Here is a 26,210-nt window from a genome sequence, read left to right as displayed (position 1 = left end):
TAAGTAAAAAGAAAGGCCCTCTAATACCATACCGGTGGAGCTTACTCAAGAGAATTTTAAGATTTACACGATCAAAAGCCTTTTATAGGTCTAGGAAAAGAGCAACACAACAATCTTTGCAATGATACGTCCTAAGGTGGTCTTGAACTAGATTAACGTTCGCTCACAGTTAAAAACAAACAAATTTCGGCCTAAAAGTAAAACAAAAAACTTTCAAACAACCAGACCAACCTATTACCAGTAACTTGCCAGGCGCAACTGCTAACGCCATGGTCACCAACAAATCTGTGATGAATAAAAGAAACAAGTACTTTGAATCGAAGCACAATGTTTATTGGTACCACGCACTACATTTAGAATTACTACTCCAACACAAATGGCTACACATAATCCTAACACAAGGTTCTTCTACGCCCCATGAAACTGGCAGGAGGTTAAGGTCTCCTGACAGTTTCCAAGGAAAAGAATGCCCTTTCTTTAAAAGGTTGAAATAAAAGGTCTTCGAAAAACTGCAAATGAGGTTCATTGTAACACTATAAAAAGAGACAAGGTGTTTTTTCAAACGTGATACGCGAAAATTTAGTAAAATGTTCGCACGAAAATATATACCACCACGTGTCAACGTCTCGATAAAACGACGATTAGGAAAACCCAAAACAATATCAGCAACGATTAATATATGAGCATCACATCAGGTTGAGTAACGCAACGGTTAGGAGTGAGAGGGGAATTTTTCCAATGTTTTCATACAGGAGATGAATACAGATCAATTGATTTGGCTTGTAATAGAATTATTTATCAGGAGCGTCAATTAAAACTGAAGACCATTAGAGAGACGATATAAAATTAACAAATCTCGACGCGTTATCAACAGGACTGTCATGATGCTTTCAGCGCTATTCCTTGGCAGATACTTCTCTCGAGTGAGCTATACTTTTAAGAAATAAATTGTCATTTAATGAACAAATTTAAATCACTGAACAACAGCAGTAAGATTAAATACAAGTATGCATCTACTTTCCACAAGACCAGACGACGCAGGTCCCAACATGGCGAACCAGGAAACTTGCGTGTGGCTTCGTGATTGGCCGCTCAGCTATTATTCTTTAATCTGGAAAAAAATATGCATGATTAGTTATATAACTAATAAATAAGCCATATAATACAACAATTATTTGTCTCAGTCACGACAGAGATGCCGAGGAATTAAAATACTCAAACTATAATTCATAGAAGAAACGCGATATAAAAATAAGTCACGGGACGATTAAAAAATCATGCCTAAAACATGGTTTAAAAACATGTTGAAACCTCAAATAAGTATGGCACATTAAAATCAATAAAAAGAGCATATAAGTGTAAAGAAAAGACACACCGATTTCAACAATTGAGCCATTACACTTGCGAGCTCGGGATCACACGCCCTCACGACAGGCTCGCCACAAGATCCTGCAGCATAGCAGATTAAGCCTTAGCAGGATCTACCATAGCTAAGCAGCCAACGCTCATGATTCACAAGCCACACAAACTTGATATCAGCGTTCATCGCAGCCCTTTCAGTTGCAAGTGAGTTTCAAGTAAGTGTCATCGCAGTGGGGTTCAATTGCCCCCTAGACGAGCTATATTTGGAGAATATCTTTCTCAGGACATTAATATTTGAAAGAGGTATCGTGTGATTTCTCGCCATTAATTCGCTAGAGTCACGATTTAAATTCGGTGTAGCAGGCAACCTTCTTACCAGTAAAGCAGCAGGAAGAGAAGTGCCAAATTTTATAGTCACGAAATCCCAATATAAACTATGTAAATATTATGAGGCGATGCAGTTACAATTATCTTAATGCACGCACGGTATCAGACTCTCAATAAAATTGTTACTCCAGATAACACTAATCCTCACCTTCATTCACGCCATCCCTGTTGGCGAACTCTCGACCCTCCTCCAAGGTTCCGATGAAAATTTCTTTATCATCGTAATCCTGGAAGGTGGCTCGAAGTTTCACGTGGCAGGCAGGCTGAGTGGAGAGGTCGAGAGCAGCCCACGACACGATACACTCATCGATGTCATCGTAAGCGAGGTCGGCAGTTAGCACGTGATCCAGGAGTAGGAGGTCACTTTCATCAGTCGCCATGAGGCGCGCGCCGTCCGAGTCAGACTCGTATACAATACGAAGAATAACCGTGCCAAGATCATCCCAGTTTTCGCCTAAGCGCTTCTCCAGCTGACATGACTTTTCAAACATGATGCTGCTGTCGATATAATCATCGTCGTCTTCATCATCTTCGCCCGTTTCAGAAGACTCCGTCTCGGACTCGACAAACTTAGGTGGTTGGACGCTTCCTGAAACGAGTTTGCTCTTCGTGGAAGTGTCCGCGGCGGCAGTAGCAGCACCGCCATTAGATGCAGGAGAGGAGTCATTCTTTAGAAGATCGGCTGGAGTCGAAAAGCTGCTGTTGTTCAGTGATTCAACTTTTGAAACGCACTCCTCAAATTTGGCTTTAAACTCACCAGCAATTTGAGAATTTTTGAACTTGGCAGCCAATTGTTCTTGCGAGCCTTGTGCTACTTCACTAAAATCGTGGGCGTACCAGCACCAGGCAGTGTCAGAAGAAGCTAGAGGCGTCAATTTTTGCCCCGGCAATAAATAATGATGGACAGCTAGTTTGTGGATTTGCTCACGTCGTTGAAGTATTCTAAACTTCTGATTACTAGGGTCGTACAAGATCTTGATGTCTCCAAGACCCCTTTCTTTCCATTCTTTTGTGTTGTTATCGAACCTGAACGTTTTGCATCGATGAGAGTACACAACTTCCAAGTCTTCTTCGCCTGTTTTTACTTCAATAAGATCAGGCATGGGAATAACAGGTTCGAAATGTGGATCATGAGAATCGTCTTCTTCGTTTTGGGTTTGATCAACGCTATCATCTCTACTCTGATTGTTCGATTTATTGAAGGATGCGAATAATGGTTTCGACTGCCACGCTGACATATCTGTAGGGGCCTTTGACGCGAATCCTTCTGTAGCAGCTGGTATATCAGCAAATGATATCAAACCTTTGCCTTCAGTTGAAGAGGCCCCTCCAAATAGGCTCCCTCCAGTTGTTCCAGCAGTTGCACCACCAAACACAGTTGAACTATTGCTAGGCAATGCAGCAGAAACGGTAACTGCAAGGCTACCAAAGAGAGAGCCGGCTTTAGAGGTATCACTGAAGGGCGATGATGAAGTTGGAGCTGTACTTGCACCGAAGGCTGAAGAGCCGCCAAATAATGAGGCTGAGGTAGCTGGAGCTCCAAAAAGCGATGTGCCAGATTTGCTGATTCCTCCAAACAATGAACCGGAATTGGCAGCGGGGCCGCCACCAAAAATAGACGCTGAGGAAGACGTGGTGCTTCCGCCGAAAACTGATGCGGAGGATGACGTGGTGCTTCCGCCGAAAACTGATGCGGTGGATGACGTGGTGTTTCCGCCGAAAACTGATGTGGAGGATGGCGTAATGCTTCCGCCGAAAACTGATGTGGAGGATGGCGTAATGCTTCCGCCGAAAACTGATGCGGAGGATGACGTGGCGATTTCACTGAACACAGAGTTGCTGGCTAAAGCTGAGCTGGTTTTGCCAGCAAGACTCGATGCTCCACCGAACAGAGACGGTTTTGATGTGGTTGATGGCGCATCACCAGATACGGAACTAGAAGAAGGCGCGCCGAAGAATGGAGATTGTGTCTGACCGCCTGTGGACGAAGGGTTCAAATTTCCAAAAACAGTTCCCTTAGAAGCAGAATTCGGTGTTGTACTAGCACCGCCAAACACCGAGTTGGCAGAAACTGAAGGTGTGGTTGCTCCTCCAAACAGTGAACCGACAGACGGGCCAGCAAACAGAGAACTTGAAGGTTTTTGCTCATCAGCGTTTGCTCCTCCGAACAAGCTTCTAGCCGGCGGAGCTGAGCCGAAGGAGAGAGATGCGGAGCTCACGCTTGGAGTGGACCCAAAAAGTGGTTTTGCCAGGACTGAGTCACTAGCCTTAGTGCCGAAAACGGAACGAGCAGCGAACGATGGTGTGGTAGCGCTCGGAAACTCGTCACGAGGGAAGTCTTTCAGCACATTTCCAGCAGGAGTTTCCTAAGAGAGAAAATAATAGATTATGGCAATATGTGGTCAAAAATATACAGTGAATTTGAGTTCATTTACAATAGATATGAATATAGTCTTTCAAGAGAAGAAGCGTCTAGCGTAATGAAGTAACAATAGATGCCGAGGGCGGTGTAGAAAGAAGGGTAATGTGGTCCAAGAGAGGGTGGATGCAAAACGACAAGAAATTACGAAGGAGGCCGCAGATAAAAAGAGAATTATATCGTTGACGGTTAAATAGTTAACACTAAAACAACACAAAAAGTAAGAACGATGGAAAAAATGTACTCAAGTGGCCTTTTACATTTCTTGACAAGAGTGTAGATGTACTTCAGCATCGGACCGGCAAGACACAAGAGCGTCTGGATTGTGATCAAGTTTCTCGCGTGACTCGAGGAACGTACTTCAGAAAGATGAGTGGCGATTGTTGAAATAAAAGCAGAGTAATTAGGAATGTCTGTAGCGGAAAAAATAAGCATCGATTGGACTTATGCCGCCACAAACAGCGGCGTATCGATCAGAGCCCAGCGTAAGTCGACACGATCCGAGTAACGCTGAGAGGATTAGCCACACACCCAGTTCCATGATAAATCCACTTGGTGGTCGCAGTGCACCAAGAATTTTTACAATAGAATCGCCACGATCAGCAAATTTCATTAGAGGTCGGCAAGCAAGCAACAACAAGTCTTGGTTGGCAGACGCATCGTCGTCGCTGGTCCCCAGCAATCCCAGCTCCAATACTACAGCATTTCCCTCACTTCCCCATAAAGTGTTCCCGTGCTACTTACCGGTTCCCCGAACCTCCTATTGTCAGAGCGCAGCACAAAGCCATCTCACGACCGAACAAGTGTGACGTCATAAAATTGATTTTACCACCCGGTCAAAGAAACCCCTAGAGCTGGGGGTAACAAAGACCATCACTTTTTTTTTAAATTACATCAAAACTATGAGAGGCAGGAGCCAGCAATTTATGGTGAGTAAAGCTAGAGTATAGACTGCCGTGCACCACCAGGCCGCGGATCGAATCTGACTTCCGGGCATCGTTAAATTACGTAGTTTTACGTTCACCGCATCTGAGGTTAGGTTTCAGATAGCATAGTTCTGTTCCAAAATTTATCGTCCTTCGACAAGTGGCCGTTCGACCGAGGGCTGGTTCGACCCACAGCCTAGATACGGACGGCTGGAAGTGTTGAAGGCTACGTTCCGGAAGGCAGGAATCATGATGGTCCATTACATCCAGGGCAGTGGTGGTCTTCGGCAGGCGACCCATCTAAATTAACGGTGTTTCCTACTTTTCAGTCAGGTGCAAATATGTAGACGTGATCTAGATAGCATGAATGCTGATACAGAACACATGGGCATCCCTTCCGCCTTCCAGCCGTTACGCCAAAGTTAAAAAAAACTTGAAATATTATGCATTATGGTATAAAAGCCCTTCACATTTTCACTAGTCAGATATGACTAGTTAGGTTATTGGCCAACTGATTACTAGCGCTTCAGATATTCAGTAATCTCGCACCGAAAGTCAAGATGAACATCAACAAAGAGGTGGAAGGTCTCAGTTATCGAAAGATTCTCAAATCAAAAATTGTTCATCACCCACAAGGGGTGGAAGGTCTCAATTGTCTAGCCCGCTGAAGCTGGCTCGAATAAAGCAGCGTTATCATCTCAAAGAGACGAAGTGACAAGGAGGGACAGGTGACAAGCAACAGAAACGAAGACACTCGTGCAAGAGATCGCTTACACGGGACGTCGGCCGCCCGCACGAGAGAAGATATGACTACTACTGAAGATGACTTCAAGAACTGAATAAAATAGGGCTAAAAATCAAGAACATTATCGACTGACACTGTTCTAGGCTAATTTGGAATGGGAACGTATGCTTTCTTGGCATTTATTTATCATGACCAAATAAACATAATTCAATACTAAACAACTATCCCAAAGAAGCGCCAATATTTAATAATGATCTTCATGGAGTTTTTGCAAAAAAAAAAAAATAATAACATTACATTTTCTGAAGTACATTACCGTTTTGACAAGGACCATATTTAATTTTATCATTTACCCACTATACATAGGTTAATTTAGAAGTTTGAGAAATGGAAATGCTACAGGCAGAATCAGTAATATCAGATAAAAAAATTGGGCAGCTTAGGACGAAATTACATTTGCGTCAGTTGAACAACGCAGCCCCAGCCGTTGAAAATAAATCACTGAAATTCCAGCAATAATGTCAGAATATTTTGAGTTTTATATAGCCTAAGACAGTTAATATTCACTTTTTAATTTTAGTGAAGGCAGCTCGTTCTTATTATCAGAGACGTAAACACATCAAGACTCACAGGCTCTAAGAACGGAGGAAGGGTGTCTACTTTGCAGCCTAGGCAGCCGCTGCATCGACGCTCGGCTTCTTCGAAGGCAAAGAAATCGTCAGGAAGAAGGAGTTTGCGAGCGAGAGCAAGACGAGACGACTCTTGCTGAGTAGTTGAGGACAGGACACAACCTGAGGATGAATAATTTTAGTCAATGGATAACTAGAATAGTATTTCTTTCAGTAATAAATTTGGGGAAAATTCAGTAAAAGAAGAAGACATACAATTTAATTTTTTAGATGCTTATTATGAACCATACCATTGCTCATAGATCATCGGGCAGTTTTGCGGGTCAAGATTTATAATATTTCAGAATGACTTAAAACAATGACCAGAAGTGAACTAAGGTACCATCTGCTTGATCCTTGCTCGTTGATTTCTCCTGGACATCACTCTTAGCCACTGAAGTATTGACAGCAGCAGCCGGAGCCGCTACTCCATTCAGGGCGTCGGCAGCCGCCTTTTTGAACGCCTGAGCGATGTCGGGAGTTTTGAAACGGATTGCGAAGGTCTCAAGTGATGGCGGGTCTTCTGAATAGTCCTGAGCTACCCAGTAAAATGACTTCTCATCTTTTTCGTTCAACTTGATTGCCTGAGAATAAAAAAATTGATTTACTGTGTTTGTAATGAAAATATTATACTAAGGAGCATGCATTTTCATCGTCCATCAGAAGCCTCAGGAATTAAAAATTACAAGAATTCAATATATTAAGATCTGTTAGATATAACAAGTTTCAATTAATCACGTTACATTATTTGTACATTGAATTATAACCTTCAAACGAAAGAGAAGCCGTTAAGCCAAAGTCAAGACGATAACATCACTGAGACGCGATGATGCACAAGACATGCAGTGACAAGCTCACCTCTGTCAGGTGATGATTTAGGCAGATCTTGTGAACCTGCTCGCGTCTCATCAAGAGACGCACGCGGCCGGTCTCGCGATGCCTGAGTATTTTAATGTCACCAAGACCTCGCTCCTTCCACTCAGGTCCCGCTTTCCTGAACAGCTTAGCGCGGTGACAGTACAGGATTTCCTCGTCCTCTTCTCCGGTGATCACGTCCACCTTATCCGGTAGTGGCACCACGGGCTGCACGCAACACATCAAGAATCTCATCAGTTGACCACGCACTCAAAACAAGAAAAGTAGCTCCTAGATAATATTGCATTGGCAGGTATACATATGAAGAACTACGATTCATATAAGCTGGGCAAGATAATACAAGCAGAGACAAATATTATTAAACCTAGTGCCGAACATGTCAATTTAAACTGCCAAAAATAAGTAAAGATTTCAGATTAGCGTGGTGCCATCATTTAGAAGTCAAGTAATATCATTCAGCGGAATAAAACACTAATGTAAAATCAATATTTTTGATCCTCTAGAGGAACTGCGAAAAGTCGTTCTGGAAATCAAGCAAAACGTACACAACTCACAATATAACAACCTAAATACAACAGCTAAGTCACACACCTCAAAGTAGAGATGATCTCCCTCATCTTCTTCCACAACTCCATCTTCAGATTCGCAATGGCTCACATCTCGTGAGCGAGGAGGCCGCGGTTTGAATGAAAATTCAAACTTCTCAGGGCTACCAAATTTAAAATTAGACTTGTCTTCTGTTGCCTCAGGCGTGTCCGAATTTTCGTTGTTTGCAACAACGGGCGTGGGTTTAAAAGAGAAATTGGCAGGAGCAGCTGAGGATAACGAAGCACTAGTGGACGTTGACGTAGTGGGCAATCCAAATGAGAATGCTGGAGTAGGGCCACTGGCAAGGCCAAATTTGAAAGCCGGAGTGAAACTGGTAGCAGACGCTGAAGCTGATGACGGAATGCCAAAAGAAATGGATGTTTGAACAGCATCTTTACTTGGTTTGACAGTAACCTCTGCAGCCGATGTGCCAGGTTTGAGAGACTGGCAAGAAGCACATGTCACCGAATCGGCATTGTTTCTCAGAAGGCAGGTATCGCACTCCCAAGATCCTGCAGCTGGTTTAAACATATCCATCAGCGACTTGGATGATTGAGGTTTGGTGTTGGAAGCATCCTTTGTGACCGAGTCTTGGGATTTGCTGTCTTCAGTCAGTGTCGAAGACGGAACAGCTTTCTCACGCAACATCTGCTGGGCATTTTCAAACTTTACTTTGAAGTTGTTTGCAAGCTCAGGTGTCTTGAACTTAATGGTGAAATTTTCACGGATGACTTCACTTTCAGCAAAGTCGTTTGCAATCCAAGATAAAGCTTTGTCAGAGTCACTCCTGAAGCTGATGGTGAGATCAGGTGTGATGTAGTGATTTGCACATATCTTGAGAGTTTTTTCACGCCTCATGAGCAGCCGAATTTTGCCAGTGTTTTCATTAGAAAGAATTTTAACGTCTCCCAGTCCACGCTCCTTCCATTCTTTAGTGGCCTCCGCCCAACGATATAGTTTGGCCCGTTCACAAAACAGTTGCTCTTCATCCTCTTCTCCTGAAAACAAATATACATATATATCAAGACTAGATATGAACATTTCTTTATTTTCCTAAAATATCCCTAGAAGAACAAAAAGAATTTAATGTGAAATAAATGAGTAAGTATAGAAAAACAAATAGGTACCAACTAATAAGAAAACACAAACAGCTTTTTCGATATTTCAGATTAAATTGCTTGCTACCTCAAGTAATGTACATCAGACAAGCTCAAATCATGCCCAATCTTACTCGCACGAAATTAAGTAAGGAAACAAGTTCATCAGTACCTGTTTTTACTTGCACCAGCTCAGGCAGAGGGATAACGGGTTCAAAATGCACTTCAGGCTCATACTCTTCAACCTTTTCAGAGCTTTCGTTCCCGCTCACTGAGGTGTTTTTACCTATGAAAAGTGGTTGAGGTTTGAAAGCATTTAGATCTTTGGTCTTGAAAACATCAGCAGCCTGCAAGTTGGAGCCATCAGCTAGGGCACTAAAAGTTAGAGCTTCATTAATATTCGAGTTTGACAATATAGCTACACTCTGAGCAGCTGCATCCTTCGAATTGCTTCCGTCTGTTTTGAAACTGAATGTAGATGATTTGCCACTGTCCGTATTGCTTGAACCAAATGTGAATGAAGAAAAGATGCTTGGCTTTTTGATTGGTTCCTCTTCCTTCTTGATCTCTTGTTCTTTGGGTGGTGCCATTGTCGGCGCACTGGTGAAGGAGAATCCTCCAAACAGAGTCTTGCTCTGGGCCACCGCTGATGTCGTCACGGCGCTGGTGACGCTCGGGACTTGAGATGTTGATTGCGAGAATATAAGAGATGAAGAAGGTGCCACTGAGAACACGCTGCCTGTGACCGGAGTACCAAATAAACTGCTAGCAGAAGGCATGACGCCAGTTGATGACGTAGGTAACGACAACGTAGGGGTGGATAAGATAGATGTCCGATTCGGAGTGTTAAAGATACTTGAAGAGGACAACGAAGAAGCAGCAACTGGGGTGTTTATCTCAGACTTGGGCGTCACAAAAAGGCTGATAGAAGATTCTTCCTTCTTAAATTCAGTCGATGGTTTATTGTTTCCAAGAGGTGTAGAGAAGAGGCCAGGAGTAGGTGTTGAAAAAGGACTTGGTTTCACACCAGCCTGCCCGCTGACACCAAAAGTGATGCTACCAGATGCTTTGGCTGGAGACACTGACGAAAATATTGGAGAAGCAGCGGTAGAATTACTCGAGAGAAAGCCGAACTTGAAACCACCAGCATTGGACAAGTCAACTGCAGCTTCTGAAGATGTAGCAGCAGATGTAAATGGAGCACTGGGATTAGGCGAAGTACAGGCAATGCAACGAGATGACTCCGCCGTGTTGACAACAAAACATGAGGAGCAAGTCCAAGATCCTGGTGCCTTCTTGAAAAGTTCAGACAACGGCTTCAAGGTTTCAGTGGTTACACTTGCAGCACTAGTTACTTCTGATGAAACTGAAGTGTCTTTCATATACTCAGTCGCAAGCATCTTAGCCTCAATGATGGCTCGATTAAATCGAGAAGCAATTTCTTCTGTCTTGAATTTACAGCAAAAAGTTTCGGATGCAAGCTGTTCGTCAGCATAGTCCTGAGCGCCCCAAAGCCAAGCATTGTCGTGCTTGGGTAGCTTCTTGAGCAACATGCTTGGAGTTATCAAGTGATTAGCACAGATTTTGAAGGTTTGGTCCCGTCGCATGAGTACACGTACTGACTTTTTCGGACTATTGTGGAGAATTTTGATGACACCGGTACCGCGTTCCTTCCACTCCTTGGCAACAATGCGGTAAAGCCTGGCTCGGTCTTCAAAAAGAACTTGTTCATCCTCCTCTCCAGTGTGTACCTCGACTTTGGCGGGCAACGGTACCACGGGAACAAAATCAGGACATGGGTCATGGCCGTCATCATGATAATATTCGTTGCTCGTGTTGCTCAAGCCTGAAACTTCAGTCACAGCTGTTGAATTATCCAAACCATTTTCAGAAATTTTCTGTACTCGTTGAGGAATTGATTTTATTTTCCCAGTAAGAGGTGCGTCTGTCACGGAAGCAGTGGTTACTGGCACGAGCCCAGCGCTGCCCAAAAACATGGTTTGCAAGGGACTAGCAGAAGAGGCTGTGAATGAAGATGCTGCAACAGCGCTACCGTGATGAGAAACAGGATGAGGTGAATTGCCCGGAGTCACGGCAGAATAGATCGGAGGAGGCACGCTGGCCAGCAAACCAGACGTTGGGATCAGACTTGACGACCGATCTGTACAGATAAAAAAGTCATGCATTTAGTTTCAAATTAAATGACAATTTCAGGTTCTATAACCAAACGGTAATATGTCAAAGGTGGACAGTCATCGCTAGTGAAGATCAAGATTAGGGTGGCCTTTACTTTCCAACTGTTGAACAACCTTACTTCACCCAAATTTTGTTCCTATACATGAAAAAATAATCCTGACGACATATGAGGACAATTCAACAATATTCAATGCTAGCACTTTGATGGAAAAGATTCCAACACTCTGGCCGTTCAAGTCTACATTTGAATTTATGCAGTGTTAGGTTTACTTAACAATTAGGATTAGGGTTAGTCCTTGCTAGTTAGAAGGGATTGAAGGATAAATTATACCGTTCATCATAACGATCAAGAATTACTGAAACTGTTAATTGTAAAAAAAACGTTAATATTAAATAATTATCACTATTATCATGTACTATCATCGTCCAGTATAGAGTAGTTTCAAATGACTTTCACGGGTGTTTTGCAGTACCGTAAGTTGACTGGTAAATTGCAAAATAAAAATTATTACAGCATTATGGCAATTCAGAACGTACTTCTTAATTGTTTTACTGCTGTAATCCAATAGAACTGAATGAAAATATTAGACAGTTGATGGCTCTTACCATAATAATGATAATAACAATAATTACAAATAATAATATTAATAGCGGTTTCATTCCTAACATCGCAGAACATTCACAGCTTGTTCCACACGCAACTCGCTGCTCTAATTCAGCTTTGCCTAACCGCCCAGCCTTTGCCGACGAGAGAACAGAAATTTTTTCATACCAAGCTAGAGAATATCTTTAATATAAAGAGAATAAAGAAAAAGAGCGCCAGAAAGAGATAAGAACTTGCTTCCCCGATGACAGCATATGAACATGTTTGCAGATTCTATTGTTGTGTTTGGGACATTAAGTTCGTCCCAGAAAATAGTTTTAAAGAAGAAATCGAAAAGATGAAATGTGTGTTAGAAGGTAATAATGAGAAGGAAACCTGTTGAAGCCTAGTATTCAGGACAACGAAGAGAAAAGGGGGGTCGAAAAACAGTTGTCCCACTAGAGCTCAATTCAGCACTGGCTTTTTCTTTACAGCAGAGACCGTCAAAAGCTTGACACATATCACAGATAAACTTGTTCATAACAATTATTTAATTCTGTTCAGTCTCCTCTTCGCCTCTGGTTATAAACTTTTCAAACGTGTCTAGGAAAAGTGGAGTTTCATTGGCACAGCAAATTAGTAGCCAATGATTGAGGAAAACGACATCACAATGTAGTCAAATACATGACGACAAAGCATTCCCGGATGAAATAGCAGCCAAGAGATAAGAAAAAAAACATGTAACTTGTAATATTATTTCGTGCCTCTGCTTCTGCCAGTGAAGTGCGACTCCAGTTGGTGGGGGCACTGCATAGGTAATGCTCTCTTGATAAGTTATATGAAGTCTCAGGATAAGCATATTCAGGGCTCAATTCAAGCTGAATCAACCAGAAAAAAAATTGCATAACTTGCGTTTGAGTTTTAAATTCATATCTACCTGACAGCCTGGTTCTCTGCAATTCAAGCATCAGGAGCTCCATACAACGATTATGATTTTATGTTGCCCAAGTCTATAACTGAAAACTCCTCCTATCCACTCTAAAATTTCAGATTAAACTTCCCACAAATTTTCTAATCATTTTTGGTTAGAGGAACTTATTGGCGCGTCTTTCTCTGATGATTGAGTAGTTCTTCGACCAAGTGATTATTGGTGGATGCGAGGCAGAACAGATAAAATCAAGATAAGGACCAACGCAAGAGAATACACGGGGCTCCTGATGCATTCGAAGACAAAATTGTGAAAATTTCGTTAAGGCTTAAAAATCAAATGTTTCAAAAAACCAATAATAAAGTTTCAAAAGTTAAAACTTCAACATATATATTGTCGTGTTTCTGGACTTGTGGAACAGACAACTTAAACCAACAAAAGATACCATCACCAGAGGTAGTAAATGATCACACTGAACGTGGAGTTACGTTAATTAATGAAAAAAAGAGGGCAGTCAACTAACGATCGATCACAATTAGAATTCCTAGATCTAGTCGCTGAGGAACATCACTGAATGTACTCACACACAAGGAAAAAATGTTGGGTTTGAATTTATCAAGTAACAAGTTATCTTCTGCTTTTAGCTCAATCCTAAAATTGGTTTATCAGCTCAGCAGACGAGTCACATATATATAAACGACCGCAATTGAAACTCTAGACTCCTTGAGCTAGTACTTTTAGACGTCCAAATAATTAGCTTAAAAATTTTCTAGTGCCTTTATGAGAACAGGAACATATCTGAGAGATGAGACCTTGATAAGTAGGAAAGAATTTTTTTCATTACAACCAAAATTCTTAAAACCATAAGGTTTCGATGCTAGAATAGGAAACAGATCGAATTAAAGTATTTTTTCTGTTAGAGAGAATAGATTACCAGGAGTGTGCAGCGGAAGAGGAACGGCTCCAGCGAAGGACGTCGCAGGCAGAGGAATTTGATAGTTGTGAGGAGCAGACGTGCTGCTGCCTGTGATGCTTGACGTGCCGAGGTACGGTGATGAAAGAATCCCGGACAAGGTACTGCTACTTGCAGCTGCTGCACAATAATAGCGCAAAGCTTCGTTTCAGCGCTGCCACGGACTATAGTTCATGATCATATAACATAATATTGCAGTGATTTGCTTCACACAATAAATATAACATACAGTAAAGCATCAAAATCCATGAAAACTCTTCATGAATATTCCGCTTCCATGATTAAATCCAATTATGTACTAATTCTTTAGAAATAAATTTTTGACTCAATGGAAATAAATTTTGAATAAGAAATGAAATGGGTACACATTTCTGCTTACTACAATTTAGAGTGCCTTGGTGAAGGTACCAATGAATAAATAACTCATATTATCTATATGATGCATTTTTTCTAGCAACAGAAACACTTGATAATACCTGACGCAACAGGCAGCGGAGAAGCAAGAGCTGGAAGGTCCTGGAAGTGAACTCGAGCAGAGACGGACGAGGGCAGGGGGGAGGGGGGGTCTGCAACAGACGTGTTCACGCCTCCCAGTAGGCGACTCATGTGCACCCCAGCTGCGCTCGAGCTGCTCCTGTAAAATTACTTATTGATCACATACAAAGAAACAACTGCAACCATGTCACAAACAGCACTGATAAGAAAGTAAACTTAAAACACACTAGAAGATCCCTCATGACATATGGCACACATTAATCTATTTGTTAAAATCCCAATTTTTCTTGTATTCTATAATTTGACATTTTTAAACATTCTTCTAATTTACATATTCCATGCTGGAATAAATCCATTAGACTCCCCCAATATACATATACATTGATAGGCATCGACTCTTAAACGTTAGAGACGTACCATACTGGATTAAAGGTTAGCTGAAATTATCTTTTAAGGTACATACTCTTATAGATTTGCTTCATTCTATACAGTAGAACCACAGTACACCACATTCTACACCACAGTATAAGTTGTTTCATTGTCAACTTTTCATTGCCACAATCTTCTTACAAAGTACAAACATCAAAACTAACACCAGAGAGAAATGACGACTTACAAGTATGAGGCGTCTGCCAGCGTAGCAGGAGGTAAGAATGGAGAGCCAATCAAAGCTAACACCAGACAGAAATAGCGACTTACAAGTACGAGGCGTCTGCCAGCGTAGCTGGAGGTAAGAATGGAGAGCCATGAGGAGCATGACCAGGCAGCATGGCAGAGTGGGGCGGGAGGAGGTGAGAAGTGAGAGGATGAGGCACTCCTGCGGCCCCAACTTGCCCCGCGTAGCACCCCATGTACAGCTGCGACAGCATGCCTGAAATGAAGAGTCTCGGTCAACATATGCACACTTGGGAGGCATTCATTTGAGATTAATGCTCAGTGCATTAAAATAAGCGATAGTCTACAGCACCGAATTGTATCAACGTTTCAACTTGCAATCAGTGAATATAATGTCATCACATTTTAATATCATCATGCAAAAACTCAATGATCAACGAGTGTAGAACAACCCCACAGGGCCGCAATAGATATGGTATAATTAAAATTGAATAGAACTCACTCTGGTGTGGAGGTGGTGTTGGATGAGCAGGTAATCCGTCGCCACGCCCATCAGCGTCGTCAGGACGTTTATGAAGAGCGCTCTTGACTTCCATCATCTCTTTTCTGAGTTTTTGAACTTCGCCAACCAACTCATCTACAGACCCTGATATGCCTTTAACTTGAGTTAGGATATGGCTGTAACAATCCATCGACATAGATTTATTTTGTTCGAGAATGCTTCGAAAGAGTTGCGCATTTTCCTTCACTTGAGTAGCAACAGTGTTGCAAGTTTCCCTTAGAGCCGCGTTGTGCGTCCGCAGGGCCGAGTTCTGCTCACATAAATTCTGTAAGGTTTGCTCCTGTACGGTAGTGAGGTGACGCACTTGTGCGTCCAAACGTTCAGGGCTCGGACGAGCTTCAACCCTTAGAGTGGACATGGCTCTTCCACCGCGAGCAGGCGTGCCTGATATCGCGTGACATCCATCAATGATACTCTCGCCACCAAGGCTCAGGTCGTGTCCGTGGTGAATGGGCGACAGTGGCTCTACTTCAGACTCGCCATCTCCCTCGTGGAATGAATTATTTATTAAATTTGCTGTGATGGACGTGAGAGCACGTTCAACGTTCGCCATTTCTGCACTGAGAGTTGCATTCAGAGGATGATTACGATCCACGCCTGGCATTCGTAGTCTGTCAAGCGTGAGATAGAGAGTGTCTCTAGCCTGTGTTAGGTACAGAGTGTGTTGACCACGTTGCTCAGGCGTGAAGAGGCTCAAATTTCCGCTCACAGCACTGACCATTTCACTGGCCTGTTGCTTGTACACTAAGGCGCGCTGGAAAGCAGCTTCTGGAGACTTCAATTGACCCAAGGACTGAAGAGCCTCCTGACGTCGTCCTGATTTGATTAGACGTTTGGCTAAAAACAAGCGGCCTTCTTCTTCAACTTCATCAAGCTTTAGAGATCCCATGCCATGGCGTGCAGTCTCAAACAGTTGATTTCTTGGTATGTGAGAGGTTCCATTGGCATTGTTTCGGCTGCATAGCGAGAGGACCCTTTGCCAACAATGCTCAGCTCTCTCCTCCAGAGCCGTTATTTCGGAGATGCTAACTTCATCTTCATCAGCAGCACAAGATGCCCAATGAGTGAAGCAGTTAGCAATATGCACAGCCAGAGGCACGGAGATGCCACCACCAGCCAATAACCGAATGGCTTCCAAACCTCGTTGCACGACCTGACGGCATTTCCCGATGCCTTTAGCAAGTGCCGAACGCCGAGATGAGCTCACAAATAAATCGTGAGCAGCACTCCACCATTCCTCCTGTTGCGGTGTATGCAGCAGCCAGCCACTACACACGCTCGTCTTGCACACGGCACTACGCACACTGCCACTGCACGCTCCATTCTCCAACTGGCAGTAGATGGTGGCGGCCAAGAACGCTAGAAGATCTAAATGGCTGAGTGAGTCAGGAACAGCACTATTGAGGTGAGACGTTGCAAACTGGAGACCATCAAAAAGCTTATGAGGAAAGTATGGCTGGTTCTTCTTGAGTGCACTGTTCATCAAGGAGTTGAGGTTACCACCACCGCCACCACCACTACTGATGCTGGTGTTCCCAACAGAGCTCGAGTTGAGGTTGCTCACATTGAGCGAATTGTTGCCTTGAGAGGCAGAAGCTGAAGCTCTACGAAGAATGCCTTGCAGATAAAGCCAGAGAACTTCCCGCAATTGACTGCTTTCGTTGACACAAACGGCTGCACAATAAAGAGGGTTGTTGAAGGAACACCATCAAATCAAAATTCTTTTCACATCAGTGGAGGCAAATGATGCGCAAGGAGATGAAGGATTAATGCTAACCTAGAATTGCCCTGAAAGGTATTGTTTTGCAATCACTCACACATGTAAGAACAACGTGACCAAAATGCCTCATGTGAAAGTCATAGGACATCAGAAGCCCTTTTTCCATTCAATACACAAAGAATTTTGAAGTGAGAGCGTAATAATACTCTTCACATTTGTAGATCTGTGAACACGTCTGCTGTGCATTCAAAAAGAGGATGCAAGCTTTTCGACATGTAAATGGTATTTCAATTTCAAAGATATTAACTATTTGTTGAATAGTCAGGGACGTACCTCCATCAAAAAAATTAAAATGATAGACTTGCATCATAGCTCGTGAAAAATGAAGATGAGAAAAATTTCTAGGATATCTAGGAAGGTTTATGCAGAATGTAGAAATCATTGAAAAGCCTGAAATAAATTTACCGTCATACGAGTTCCCCAAAACACGAGCAATTATAGTTACAAAAGATCAGAACAACTAGATAGCAAAATTGCAACTTATAAACTTGGAACATAGTCACCGAATTTATTCACAATCAATTTCGTGTTCATCCACTAAGCAGTTCAGTATGATTTCTCATAACAATCAGTAGGAGAATCCCATTTATAATTTATACGACCAAACTAAGAGTAATTATTAGAAATGAGATCTCATTTACATTGCTAAAATTCACAAAATTTGTGTTCTTAACAGCCTATCATAGCCGGAGCAACTGTACAATACAAATAACCAACTTACTCTGGTCAAAAGATTTAGCTTCATCAGCACTAGGGATGGCGAGTTCCTGTTCGCCGTAGCCTGAGTGATGCAGGAAGTAACTCTGGTCTGACGAAACGCGGCTGCCGAACACTGCACGGAAAGCCTCTTCTTTGCTTTCGCGATTACCACACTGCTGACGCACCTGATTTTTGTATGAACAATAGATGAATTATTTGTGATACTAATGAATATCAGGGGCCATACTTTAAAAAAGTTGAGAATTCATAGATCAGTCTGCCAATCTCTGATGGCTTTTTAAGCTGAACCCATCAATTACAGATGAGATATCAGCCGCTAGGTGTGCGTATGCTTATATATTTCGAATTGTCTCGAAGTCTATCTATTGAACAACTTCATCTCAAGATCCGCGATGAATTGAACTGGCTCCGTGACACCCACGGCCACAAAGCCAAACCCCGAACTATACGCAGCGACGGCACCTTCGAAAAAGGAGTTCTTCAAGAATCTGGTGTGATCTTTAAATTTTGCTTCAAAGAAGGTTGTAGACTTCTTCATCTTTGGGATTACATTGGACTAATTGGAGTAACTTCAATGACATTNACTCTCAAAACACCACGCTATGCGCCAGCAATGATGATACGTCCCAAACTGTTGCCATATTTATTTAAAAGCCTTAAGAATTTAAATCTACAAAATCGCTGAATTCTGACGCTGTGTGTGACTAAATTCAGCATATTGTGAGACTAATTCCAACTTTCCGACAGCGCTTCAGCGCTTCAAAACCATAATTCGTAATTCCGATGACCTGTGTGGGAATTCTGATGCCCTGTGTGGGAATTCCGACACCCTGTTTGAGCTATATTGGAATACAACACAGCTCAAAATGAGCTGTGTGTCTAATTCCGAGCTGTGTGGGAATTACTTTTTATGTGTCTAAAACCATCTCTTAACTTAATCATCTATTAATTTATTCATCACTTAAAATCAGCAAATACAAGTATACTTAAAGGATTCCTAATATATTCACAGACTTATTTAAAAGTCTCAAACCATAATATTCTTTCTACACAAACAGTTTATCACTATTTGGTAGAGCAAGGTCAACTATCAACTTCGACACGTGTTTCGATGTTCTCACTGGGTGACATGAGCTTTTGCTCTGAGGATTTTAACATTTTCCCACCAGATCTGACCTAGTGCTGTCTCTTATACACATCTCTGCATGTGCACATCATCTAAGAATTGTTCAACTCCTTGAAAATTCAAATGCACTCTCTGGTCATAAATTGTACGCATATAATCAAGAAATTTCTGCCATCTTATAATAATATATATATGCATGTACTTAAGCAAGTTCTGAAAGTATGGCCTACGTCGATGGTAAACACAGAATGTAAACAATATCACAATGCATTCACTGTACAATTAGTTGTATAAAAACTCTTTATAATTCAATCCACATACGCGAGTATGGCGTAATAATATTCAACAGGATAAGTTGAATGGCTAGCAAAGAAATTTCATCACACTGCGTAGTTATGAAGTTCCTAAACAAACCTTGTTAAGGAGCGTGGTAGGGGAAGTGCCTGCGTCCTTGGCAAGGCTATGCACGATGTGGTAGCCTTGAGACAACCTGTACGCCGCGAGTCGGTGCAGGTAACAGTGTCTGCTGGCGTCGGGCGCCGGCGACGCGCACGCGTGCAGCAGCAAGCATGACACAGAGTTGGGGTTCAGTGGGAAACTTGTCTGTTGGTCAGAGGAAGCGTGTCATTTTTTTATGATGAACAGTAGCGAGTATCATTAAGAAATTGTTACTCAGGATAAAAAAGAAATAATAACAGATAGAGGGTTTCAAGATATTCTGGTCTTTTCATGAATGGCACAGCACAAGATAATAAGTAATTTCATGTTCATCTCTTAAATCAAAACTCGAGGAACTGTAGGTGCTAAATTAAAAATATCGCAGATATCATCTGGCTTTTTAAAATTAATTAACAACTCACCCTCTTAGCACTGATCATCACATACTGAGCCAAGTGGAAGAAGAGCTGACCAGCCATGGCTTGCTCTAGCTCTGGTCCACATCCTAGCTTTTTCACAGCAGCCAGTTTGTTGTCAAATCTGTCAAGGTAATAGAGAAACATAATTTCAAACTAACATAGTACGTCAATAATAAACAATATCTCAATAAAATAAATGATTTTAAGAATGATTAGCTAAAAATCAAGTTTCTCACTTCTGCAGAAGATTAGCAGCCTCTGTGAGGTATGACTCTCGATTTGAGTCCACGATTGACGACACAGACGAGGAGCTGGCAGCACAAAGAGTGAGATGTACAAGTCTGTCCAGAGCTGTCAACACCCACGAGTGGTAGTCCACACCCAGCGAGCTACTGTTACCACTCTGCTTTTCATGACACTGTTGAACATAAAAATAAATCAGGAATAAACTCTTTACACAAAGTTGATACATCATTCAATCAAATTTAAAAGAAAGGCTCTAAACAAGCTCTAAGCATTTGTTTAGAGCTTGACTCGAGTTTTATAACTACCAGTTAACTTTGGTAACAATTTGTATGTTGAATGCACAATTGTGTTAATTTAATCTTGGAAATAACCGTTTATGAAATACATGGAACATAATCATTTAAATTATATACAGTAGAGTACTGTGGGGAAAAAAGTGTGTATACATCACAGGGTAAGTAACCATATTTCTAATATTATCATTATAACTGTATAAATAATATTATAGCGGTATAAAACAATGATAATAACAATAATAAATAATACACGATTCAACAATAAGAGGAACTAACATCAGCAACTTCGATGATCGTCTGATACCACAGCAGCAAGTGAGTGAATGGCCGTCTTGGGGTAAGTAACCATATTTCTAATATTATCATAATAACACTATAAATATTATAGCGGTATAAAAACAATGATAATAATAACAATAAATAATACATAATTTAACAATAAGAGGAACTAACATCAGCAACTTCGATGATCGTCTGATACCAGAGCAGCGAGTGAGTGAACGGCCGTCTTGCCTCCACGTCGCGCACATAGTTGTAGGCTTCTTGCAGTTTATTGGGGTCTTCAGAAGACCAGTCCAAGTACAGACGAACGAGGTTGCTTTGCAGCTCAGCAGATGCGGGATTCACCTTGATTTGGTCTTTAATAAAAAAATAAACATATTTGAGAATATAAAAAAATACCTATTACCACTAATCAAAATGCAGAGAAAAACTCTAGGGTTGCTTTCTGACAGTTGAGTTCAGAGAGTTTAAATCAATGTTCAATATTTCAGTTCACTAATAATCCTGCTGCTGCGTTTTTCAGAGTTTTTATTTGTGATGGAAACAAGAGTAAAGATATCAATATTGGATAGTAGCCAGGAGGATTCGTTTTTCATGTCTTACAGGATTCTTTATCAGACATCTACAGAGTCCCAACTATAAGGTGACTTTTGAGCTATTTATAATTCTCAATCTTTGAAATTTTCACCATTGCTACAATTCTCTGGTGAGCATCATAGTAAAAATTCACTTTTAATTAATAAATTCCATGTACACACAATCCTCAAATTGAGAATTTCATTAGCGCATTTGAAGCTTATTGCACCTCCTGGTTCATTTACAAAAAATTTATCAACAACTATTACAGACATAATAAGATATTGACAACTTGTAACATCCAAAGTATACAAGTTACAGGCTGATAATCTGCCATCAAAATAAGTTTCTGTGCAAAGCTCCTCTCCTAGAAAATTTCCATCTTTTTGGAACTTGAGACACTGACAGCCATGTTTATTCAAATAGTAATACAAAAATTAAGCTTTTAACATTCTAATTATATGCTAATTTTTTGAGCATATGGAAGGTCATCTTGAGCATAAATATTGGACACTAATAGGCTCACCCAAATATAGGTCTCGCAGTTTAGCTTTTGAGTTGGCCTCAGAAGAGTTGGAAATAATGGTGGAGCGAAGTTTTGTGATGGCCTCGTGATGAGGGCAAAGTCTTTGGCCTTCATCAGCCCAGTGCATGAGGACAGACACGTCACAGGGCACCTCACTATAAAGCTCACATACTGCACAAATGAATTAAAGAAAATTAGTATCATCACAAATGATCAATTCAATATTAAAGTAAATAGAAAAACATCAGGGCAAAAAACTTATAAAATAAGTGATATAAAATTAAATCCAGCAGTTAAACTAGTCCCAAGTTTCTATGCATTTAGTTAAATTTTGGATGTATGACATGTTAGGAGGTACTAAAATTGTCGAGCATCTGAGTTACAAATACCGTACTGCAAAAAATTATATTGAAGATAATAACATAAAAATTAAAATATCAGAGGGATGATTTAAAATTTGTCTAAAAAAAATCTGTTTGCCCCAGGAACACAGTTCCAGATGTTTATGTTTTATGCAATTGTGTCAATTATACAGAAAGAAGTACATGATACTAAAATAGATTCATTACTCACTCTTAATGACCAAGTCTTTCTGTCCATCCCCAAGCTCATAAGCTGTTTTGTAGGCAAGAACAGCTTTTTCTTTCTTCCCATTGGCTTCAAGTATTTGTCCCAGGAGGCGATGCCCATCAATAGCTTTGGGCCTCACAGCAAGGAATTCACTCACATAGCGACTTGCAATCTCGTGTTCTCCCACATTGTGATAGAAGCGAGCAATGTTATATCCTCTCAACTTGCGCTGAAAAGTAAAACATAATTAGGAAGAACTTCATGGACATCAAAATAAAAAGTATTCTCTAAGATGGAAAATATAGAAAATTACTTTAGCCCCTTTTTAGCGCATTTTCTCATTTTTGGAAAAAATGCACTATTGTGCTCGCCATGTCCGTCCATCCCTCCGTGACTTCACGTTTTCGTCGACAAGAAAATGTGCTCTCTGTCACTCACTGCAGTGAGTACCGAGTTATATTTTTTAACTGATGGGACATCATGGTCCCAAGCCACTATACACAAATAGCATTGATGACGGTAAATGTATCCAAGAGAAAATGGTTAACATATTGGTAGCTTGTCATTTAGGACAAGTTGTTTTAAAATAAAAATTACATTTCAAGAATTAATGAAACCTAGAATATATACTTGTCAAATGCTCAAATATTACAGCACTAATATCATATAAATAATTTCAGTAGGTATGAAATCTCAGGGCTGTAATGTAATATTCTTTTGTTTGATTGAAAAAATTGTGATTCACATACATGTCATTTCATGCATCTTCTAACTTTTGGGGTTCAATAGCCTATCCCTGTCAAAATAGCCAGCATAATGAGAGCACTGAAAACATTTTGTTGGTGATTGCATAGTTTGTCACCTTAGCCCTCAGATTGCTCAGAGCCTCAGACTGCATCATAACAGCATTGTTTCTTCAACCTAAAATCTTGAACAATACATTGCCACTTGTTTATTGCCTCTAAAATGAAGAGTTGAAGACAAATCTTCTTGATGATGTTTATATGGAAAAATTCAAGATTTAAGGTACTAATATGGATGCTTATCATTGCAAATGAGTTTGTGGCTCATAAATGGCTTTCAATTGCCTGGATAAGCCTATGGTATTCACAGCAACACTGCAACAGCGTAAAGAAATTAAATCATGGCTTCATTGGCTTGGATTCTTGGAAATTCATAAAATTCTGGCTCTAAACTTCACTTGCAGTTCAAAAAGTAACATTTTTTGGCACTAGCTTAGAAGTAGGAAATTTTCAAAATTCAGCAACTCCAAAATAAAATTTACTTTAAAAAATACCTATGTGGGGTAAACGCGGTATATTCCGACACATTAAGGACGCATCGAGAAATTAAAAACTATAAAAAAAAACCGTATGCGTTACGTAAGTTCTGTTGCCTTCACGTGACTCTCAAAACACTTCACTACGCGTCAGCAACGATGAAACGTCACAAAATGTTGCCATCTTTATTAAAAAGCCTTTAGAATGGAAACCTACCAAATCCCTATATTCCGTCACTGTGTGTGGTAATATTCGACACGTGGTGAGTCGTATTGCGTCAGCGCTTCAAATTTAACTGATAGGTAATGCCGACATCAACGTATTCGAATTCCGTTTGCTGTGTGAGCTGTATTGGGATACAACACGGCTTTGAATTAGAACACTAACGAATATTGAACACTACTTAATTATGTTTTAATTAGCAGCTATTAGGCTTTTAATTAAGCAAATTTCAATTTTTGTACAAAGCTTGGAACGATCTGTGTGTGTCCAATTCAAGTTGTGTCGGAATTAGTTTTGATGGGTCTAAATCCATCACTCAACTTAATCATCTATTAATTTATTTACGACTTGAAATCAACGAATACAAGTATACTTAAAGGATTCCTAATATATTTACAGACGTATTTAAAAATCTCAAACCATAATATTCTTCCCATAAAAACAGTTATTCACTATTTGGTAGAGCAAGGTCAACTGTCAAATTTGACACATTTTTCGATGATCTCACCAGGTGGCATGCATTGTCTCTCTTTGGATCTCAATATTTTACCACTAGAATGACTAGATGGCCAAGACCTAGTGTTTTTGCAGTATTTCGACACGCAAATGTATGACGTCACCACATAGTGACAAAGCAGAGAATTTTTTAGACTCTCCCTCAAGTTCATTTTTGAGTCCTATAGGTAGACCAGTAAAGTATCATGGATACCACATACCAGCATTATCATACTTAAGAAATTGGTTTAAATCTTGAGTTTTTGAGGAAATTAAAATGAACTGATTCCAAAAAAAGCTCTGGTTTGCCACTATGCGTCACCATTTCAACCATCAATGAACGCATGGAACTAAAACAAAGCTTAATATAAAGGAAAAACTAGAGAAGTGACGGAATTACCTACGATGTCGGAATATACCGCGTTTACCCTGTTTAAAGACAATTGACAAATAACAATTTATCATTAATAAATAAGGATAGCTAGGGCAGAATTGCCTAAAAATCATGGGTAAAAACTGCTCGAAAAATGATAAGAGCAGAAGAAATGTAGGTAGGATCGTAGGCGTAGCCGCGTAGGTATACCACATTTTTTATTTTCATAATAAATTAGGTAAAGGCAACAAAAACAGAATCGACAACCAGCACCACCATTTTCTGCTTTGTTTATGGATGGCTTCACCTACAGGCTACAAACCTTCAAATTTCCCAAAATGATTGACAAGTAGCCGAGTAGGTAGAAATATTTCACATTAAGATCATGTCATTTTGATTCAATGCCAAATAGCTAGCTATGCCACCAGTTTTATTGAGAATTTGTGACCAAAATCAGCCAATTATTCAACATTAATTGTTAAAAACATTAAAAGAGGTATTTACATAAATGTCTGTGGGCAAGATTGGCCTAATTTCGTCAATTTAGAGCAGTTTCTGTTGCAATTCTTGGGCATGACGAAGCAACATGATTACGGACATTGATTGACGTAGACGGTAGACGCGTCATTGAAAATATTAGGATATTTGCTCACTCTCTTCTCTGCATCTTACACTTACAGTGTCAATCCACTATTTAGAAAGCAATGCCTATCCCCGTCAAATAAATTAAAAAGCCTGCATTGAGTGATGACTAGGGTAGGTAAGGTAGCCTATGTAACCCGCATCTTTGATACCGGTCGGTCGTCATGGCCGTTAATCCAAGACTTGGGAACATGCGTCGATAACAAACACACTTACTTCGTTGTCACTTTTGACTTTAGACAGGATGTCTCGCACATGCCGATCGACATCTTTCTTGGAACGCAACATGACGAAGCATGAGTTTTGTTCTTATTTTCTTCACTTATTTACTATCAGCACAGTCTGCACAGAAGACTTTTGAACTTATTGCAGTATCAATCAGTAGCGGTTACAAAGCAGCACACCGCGCGCATGGCACATTGTTGCCACCACACTATCGCCTCAAATGAATTCCCGTTATGGCCGAGGGCTTCCCCCCTAACACGAAATAAGGAAAATAAATTAGAGCCAATTTATATATTTTACTAACAATTTCTTTATAATCCTGAGGCACTTTTGAACGGAAAAACATTCAAAGTGTTTTCAACTCAAATTCCAATCCAAAGTCCATTCTATTTGCGAAGATTATGACAAAATTTGAATATCAGCACATGCGGCGCACATGCGAAGCAACTGATAATAATAACGGCCGTTTGATATGTCAACCTGGCCTAATTTTGCCAATTTAGAGCAGTTTCTGTAGTAATAATCAATTTTACACTATTATTCTCATCTTAATCTCAATTGCGTTTACTCGGAC

The 26,210-nt window shown here is 40.7% G+C and overlaps 1 protein-coding gene across 4 annotated transcripts; it reads right to left on the bottom strand.

Moving 5' to 3' along the window:
* Positions 1-311: 311 nt before the first annotated feature.
* Positions 312-25,830, bottom strand: LOC108679983 (E3 SUMO-protein ligase RanBP2). Of its 4 annotated transcripts, XM_018168732.2 has the most exons (21): positions 25,628-25,830; positions 22,403-22,628; positions 21,830-22,000; positions 20,899-21,083; positions 20,140-20,321; positions 19,907-20,024; positions 19,461-19,649; positions 17,922-18,084; positions 15,361-17,094; positions 14,943-15,114; positions 14,225-14,382; positions 13,710-13,868; positions 9,241-11,229; positions 7,975-8,969; positions 7,366-7,590; positions 6,851-7,091; positions 6,470-6,630; positions 3,550-4,115; positions 1,898-3,513; positions 1,376-1,449; positions 312-1,111 (listed from the first exon to the last, which is right to left on the bottom strand). In XM_018168732.2, exons 1-21 carry the CDS (start codon positions 25,697-25,699, stop codon positions 1,100-1,102), a joined length of 9,408 nt encoding a protein of 3,135 aa, XP_018024221.1. In that variant the 5' UTR covers positions 25,700-25,830; the 3' UTR covers positions 312-1,099. The 4 variants fall into 4 exon arrangements, with proteins under 4 accessions (XP_018024221.1, XP_018024220.1, XP_047739959.1 ...); XM_018168731.2 differs by having other exon boundaries at positions 1,898-4,115; XM_047884003.1 differs by having other exon boundaries at positions 1,898-4,115; positions 13,710-13,865.
* Positions 25,831-26,210: the final 380 nt, after the last annotated feature.

The sequence above is a fragment of the Hyalella azteca genome, unplaced genomic scaffold (assembly GCF_000764305.2).
Source record: "Hyalella azteca isolate HAZT.00-mixed unplaced genomic scaffold, Hazt_2.0.2 contig14244, whole genome shotgun sequence".
In the NCBI taxonomy this organism is placed as follows: domain Eukaryota; kingdom Metazoa; phylum Arthropoda; class Malacostraca; order Amphipoda; family Hyalellidae; genus Hyalella; species Hyalella azteca.
Note: the sequence above shows the minus strand (reverse complement) of the source record. Positions and strands in the feature narration are given on the sequence as shown.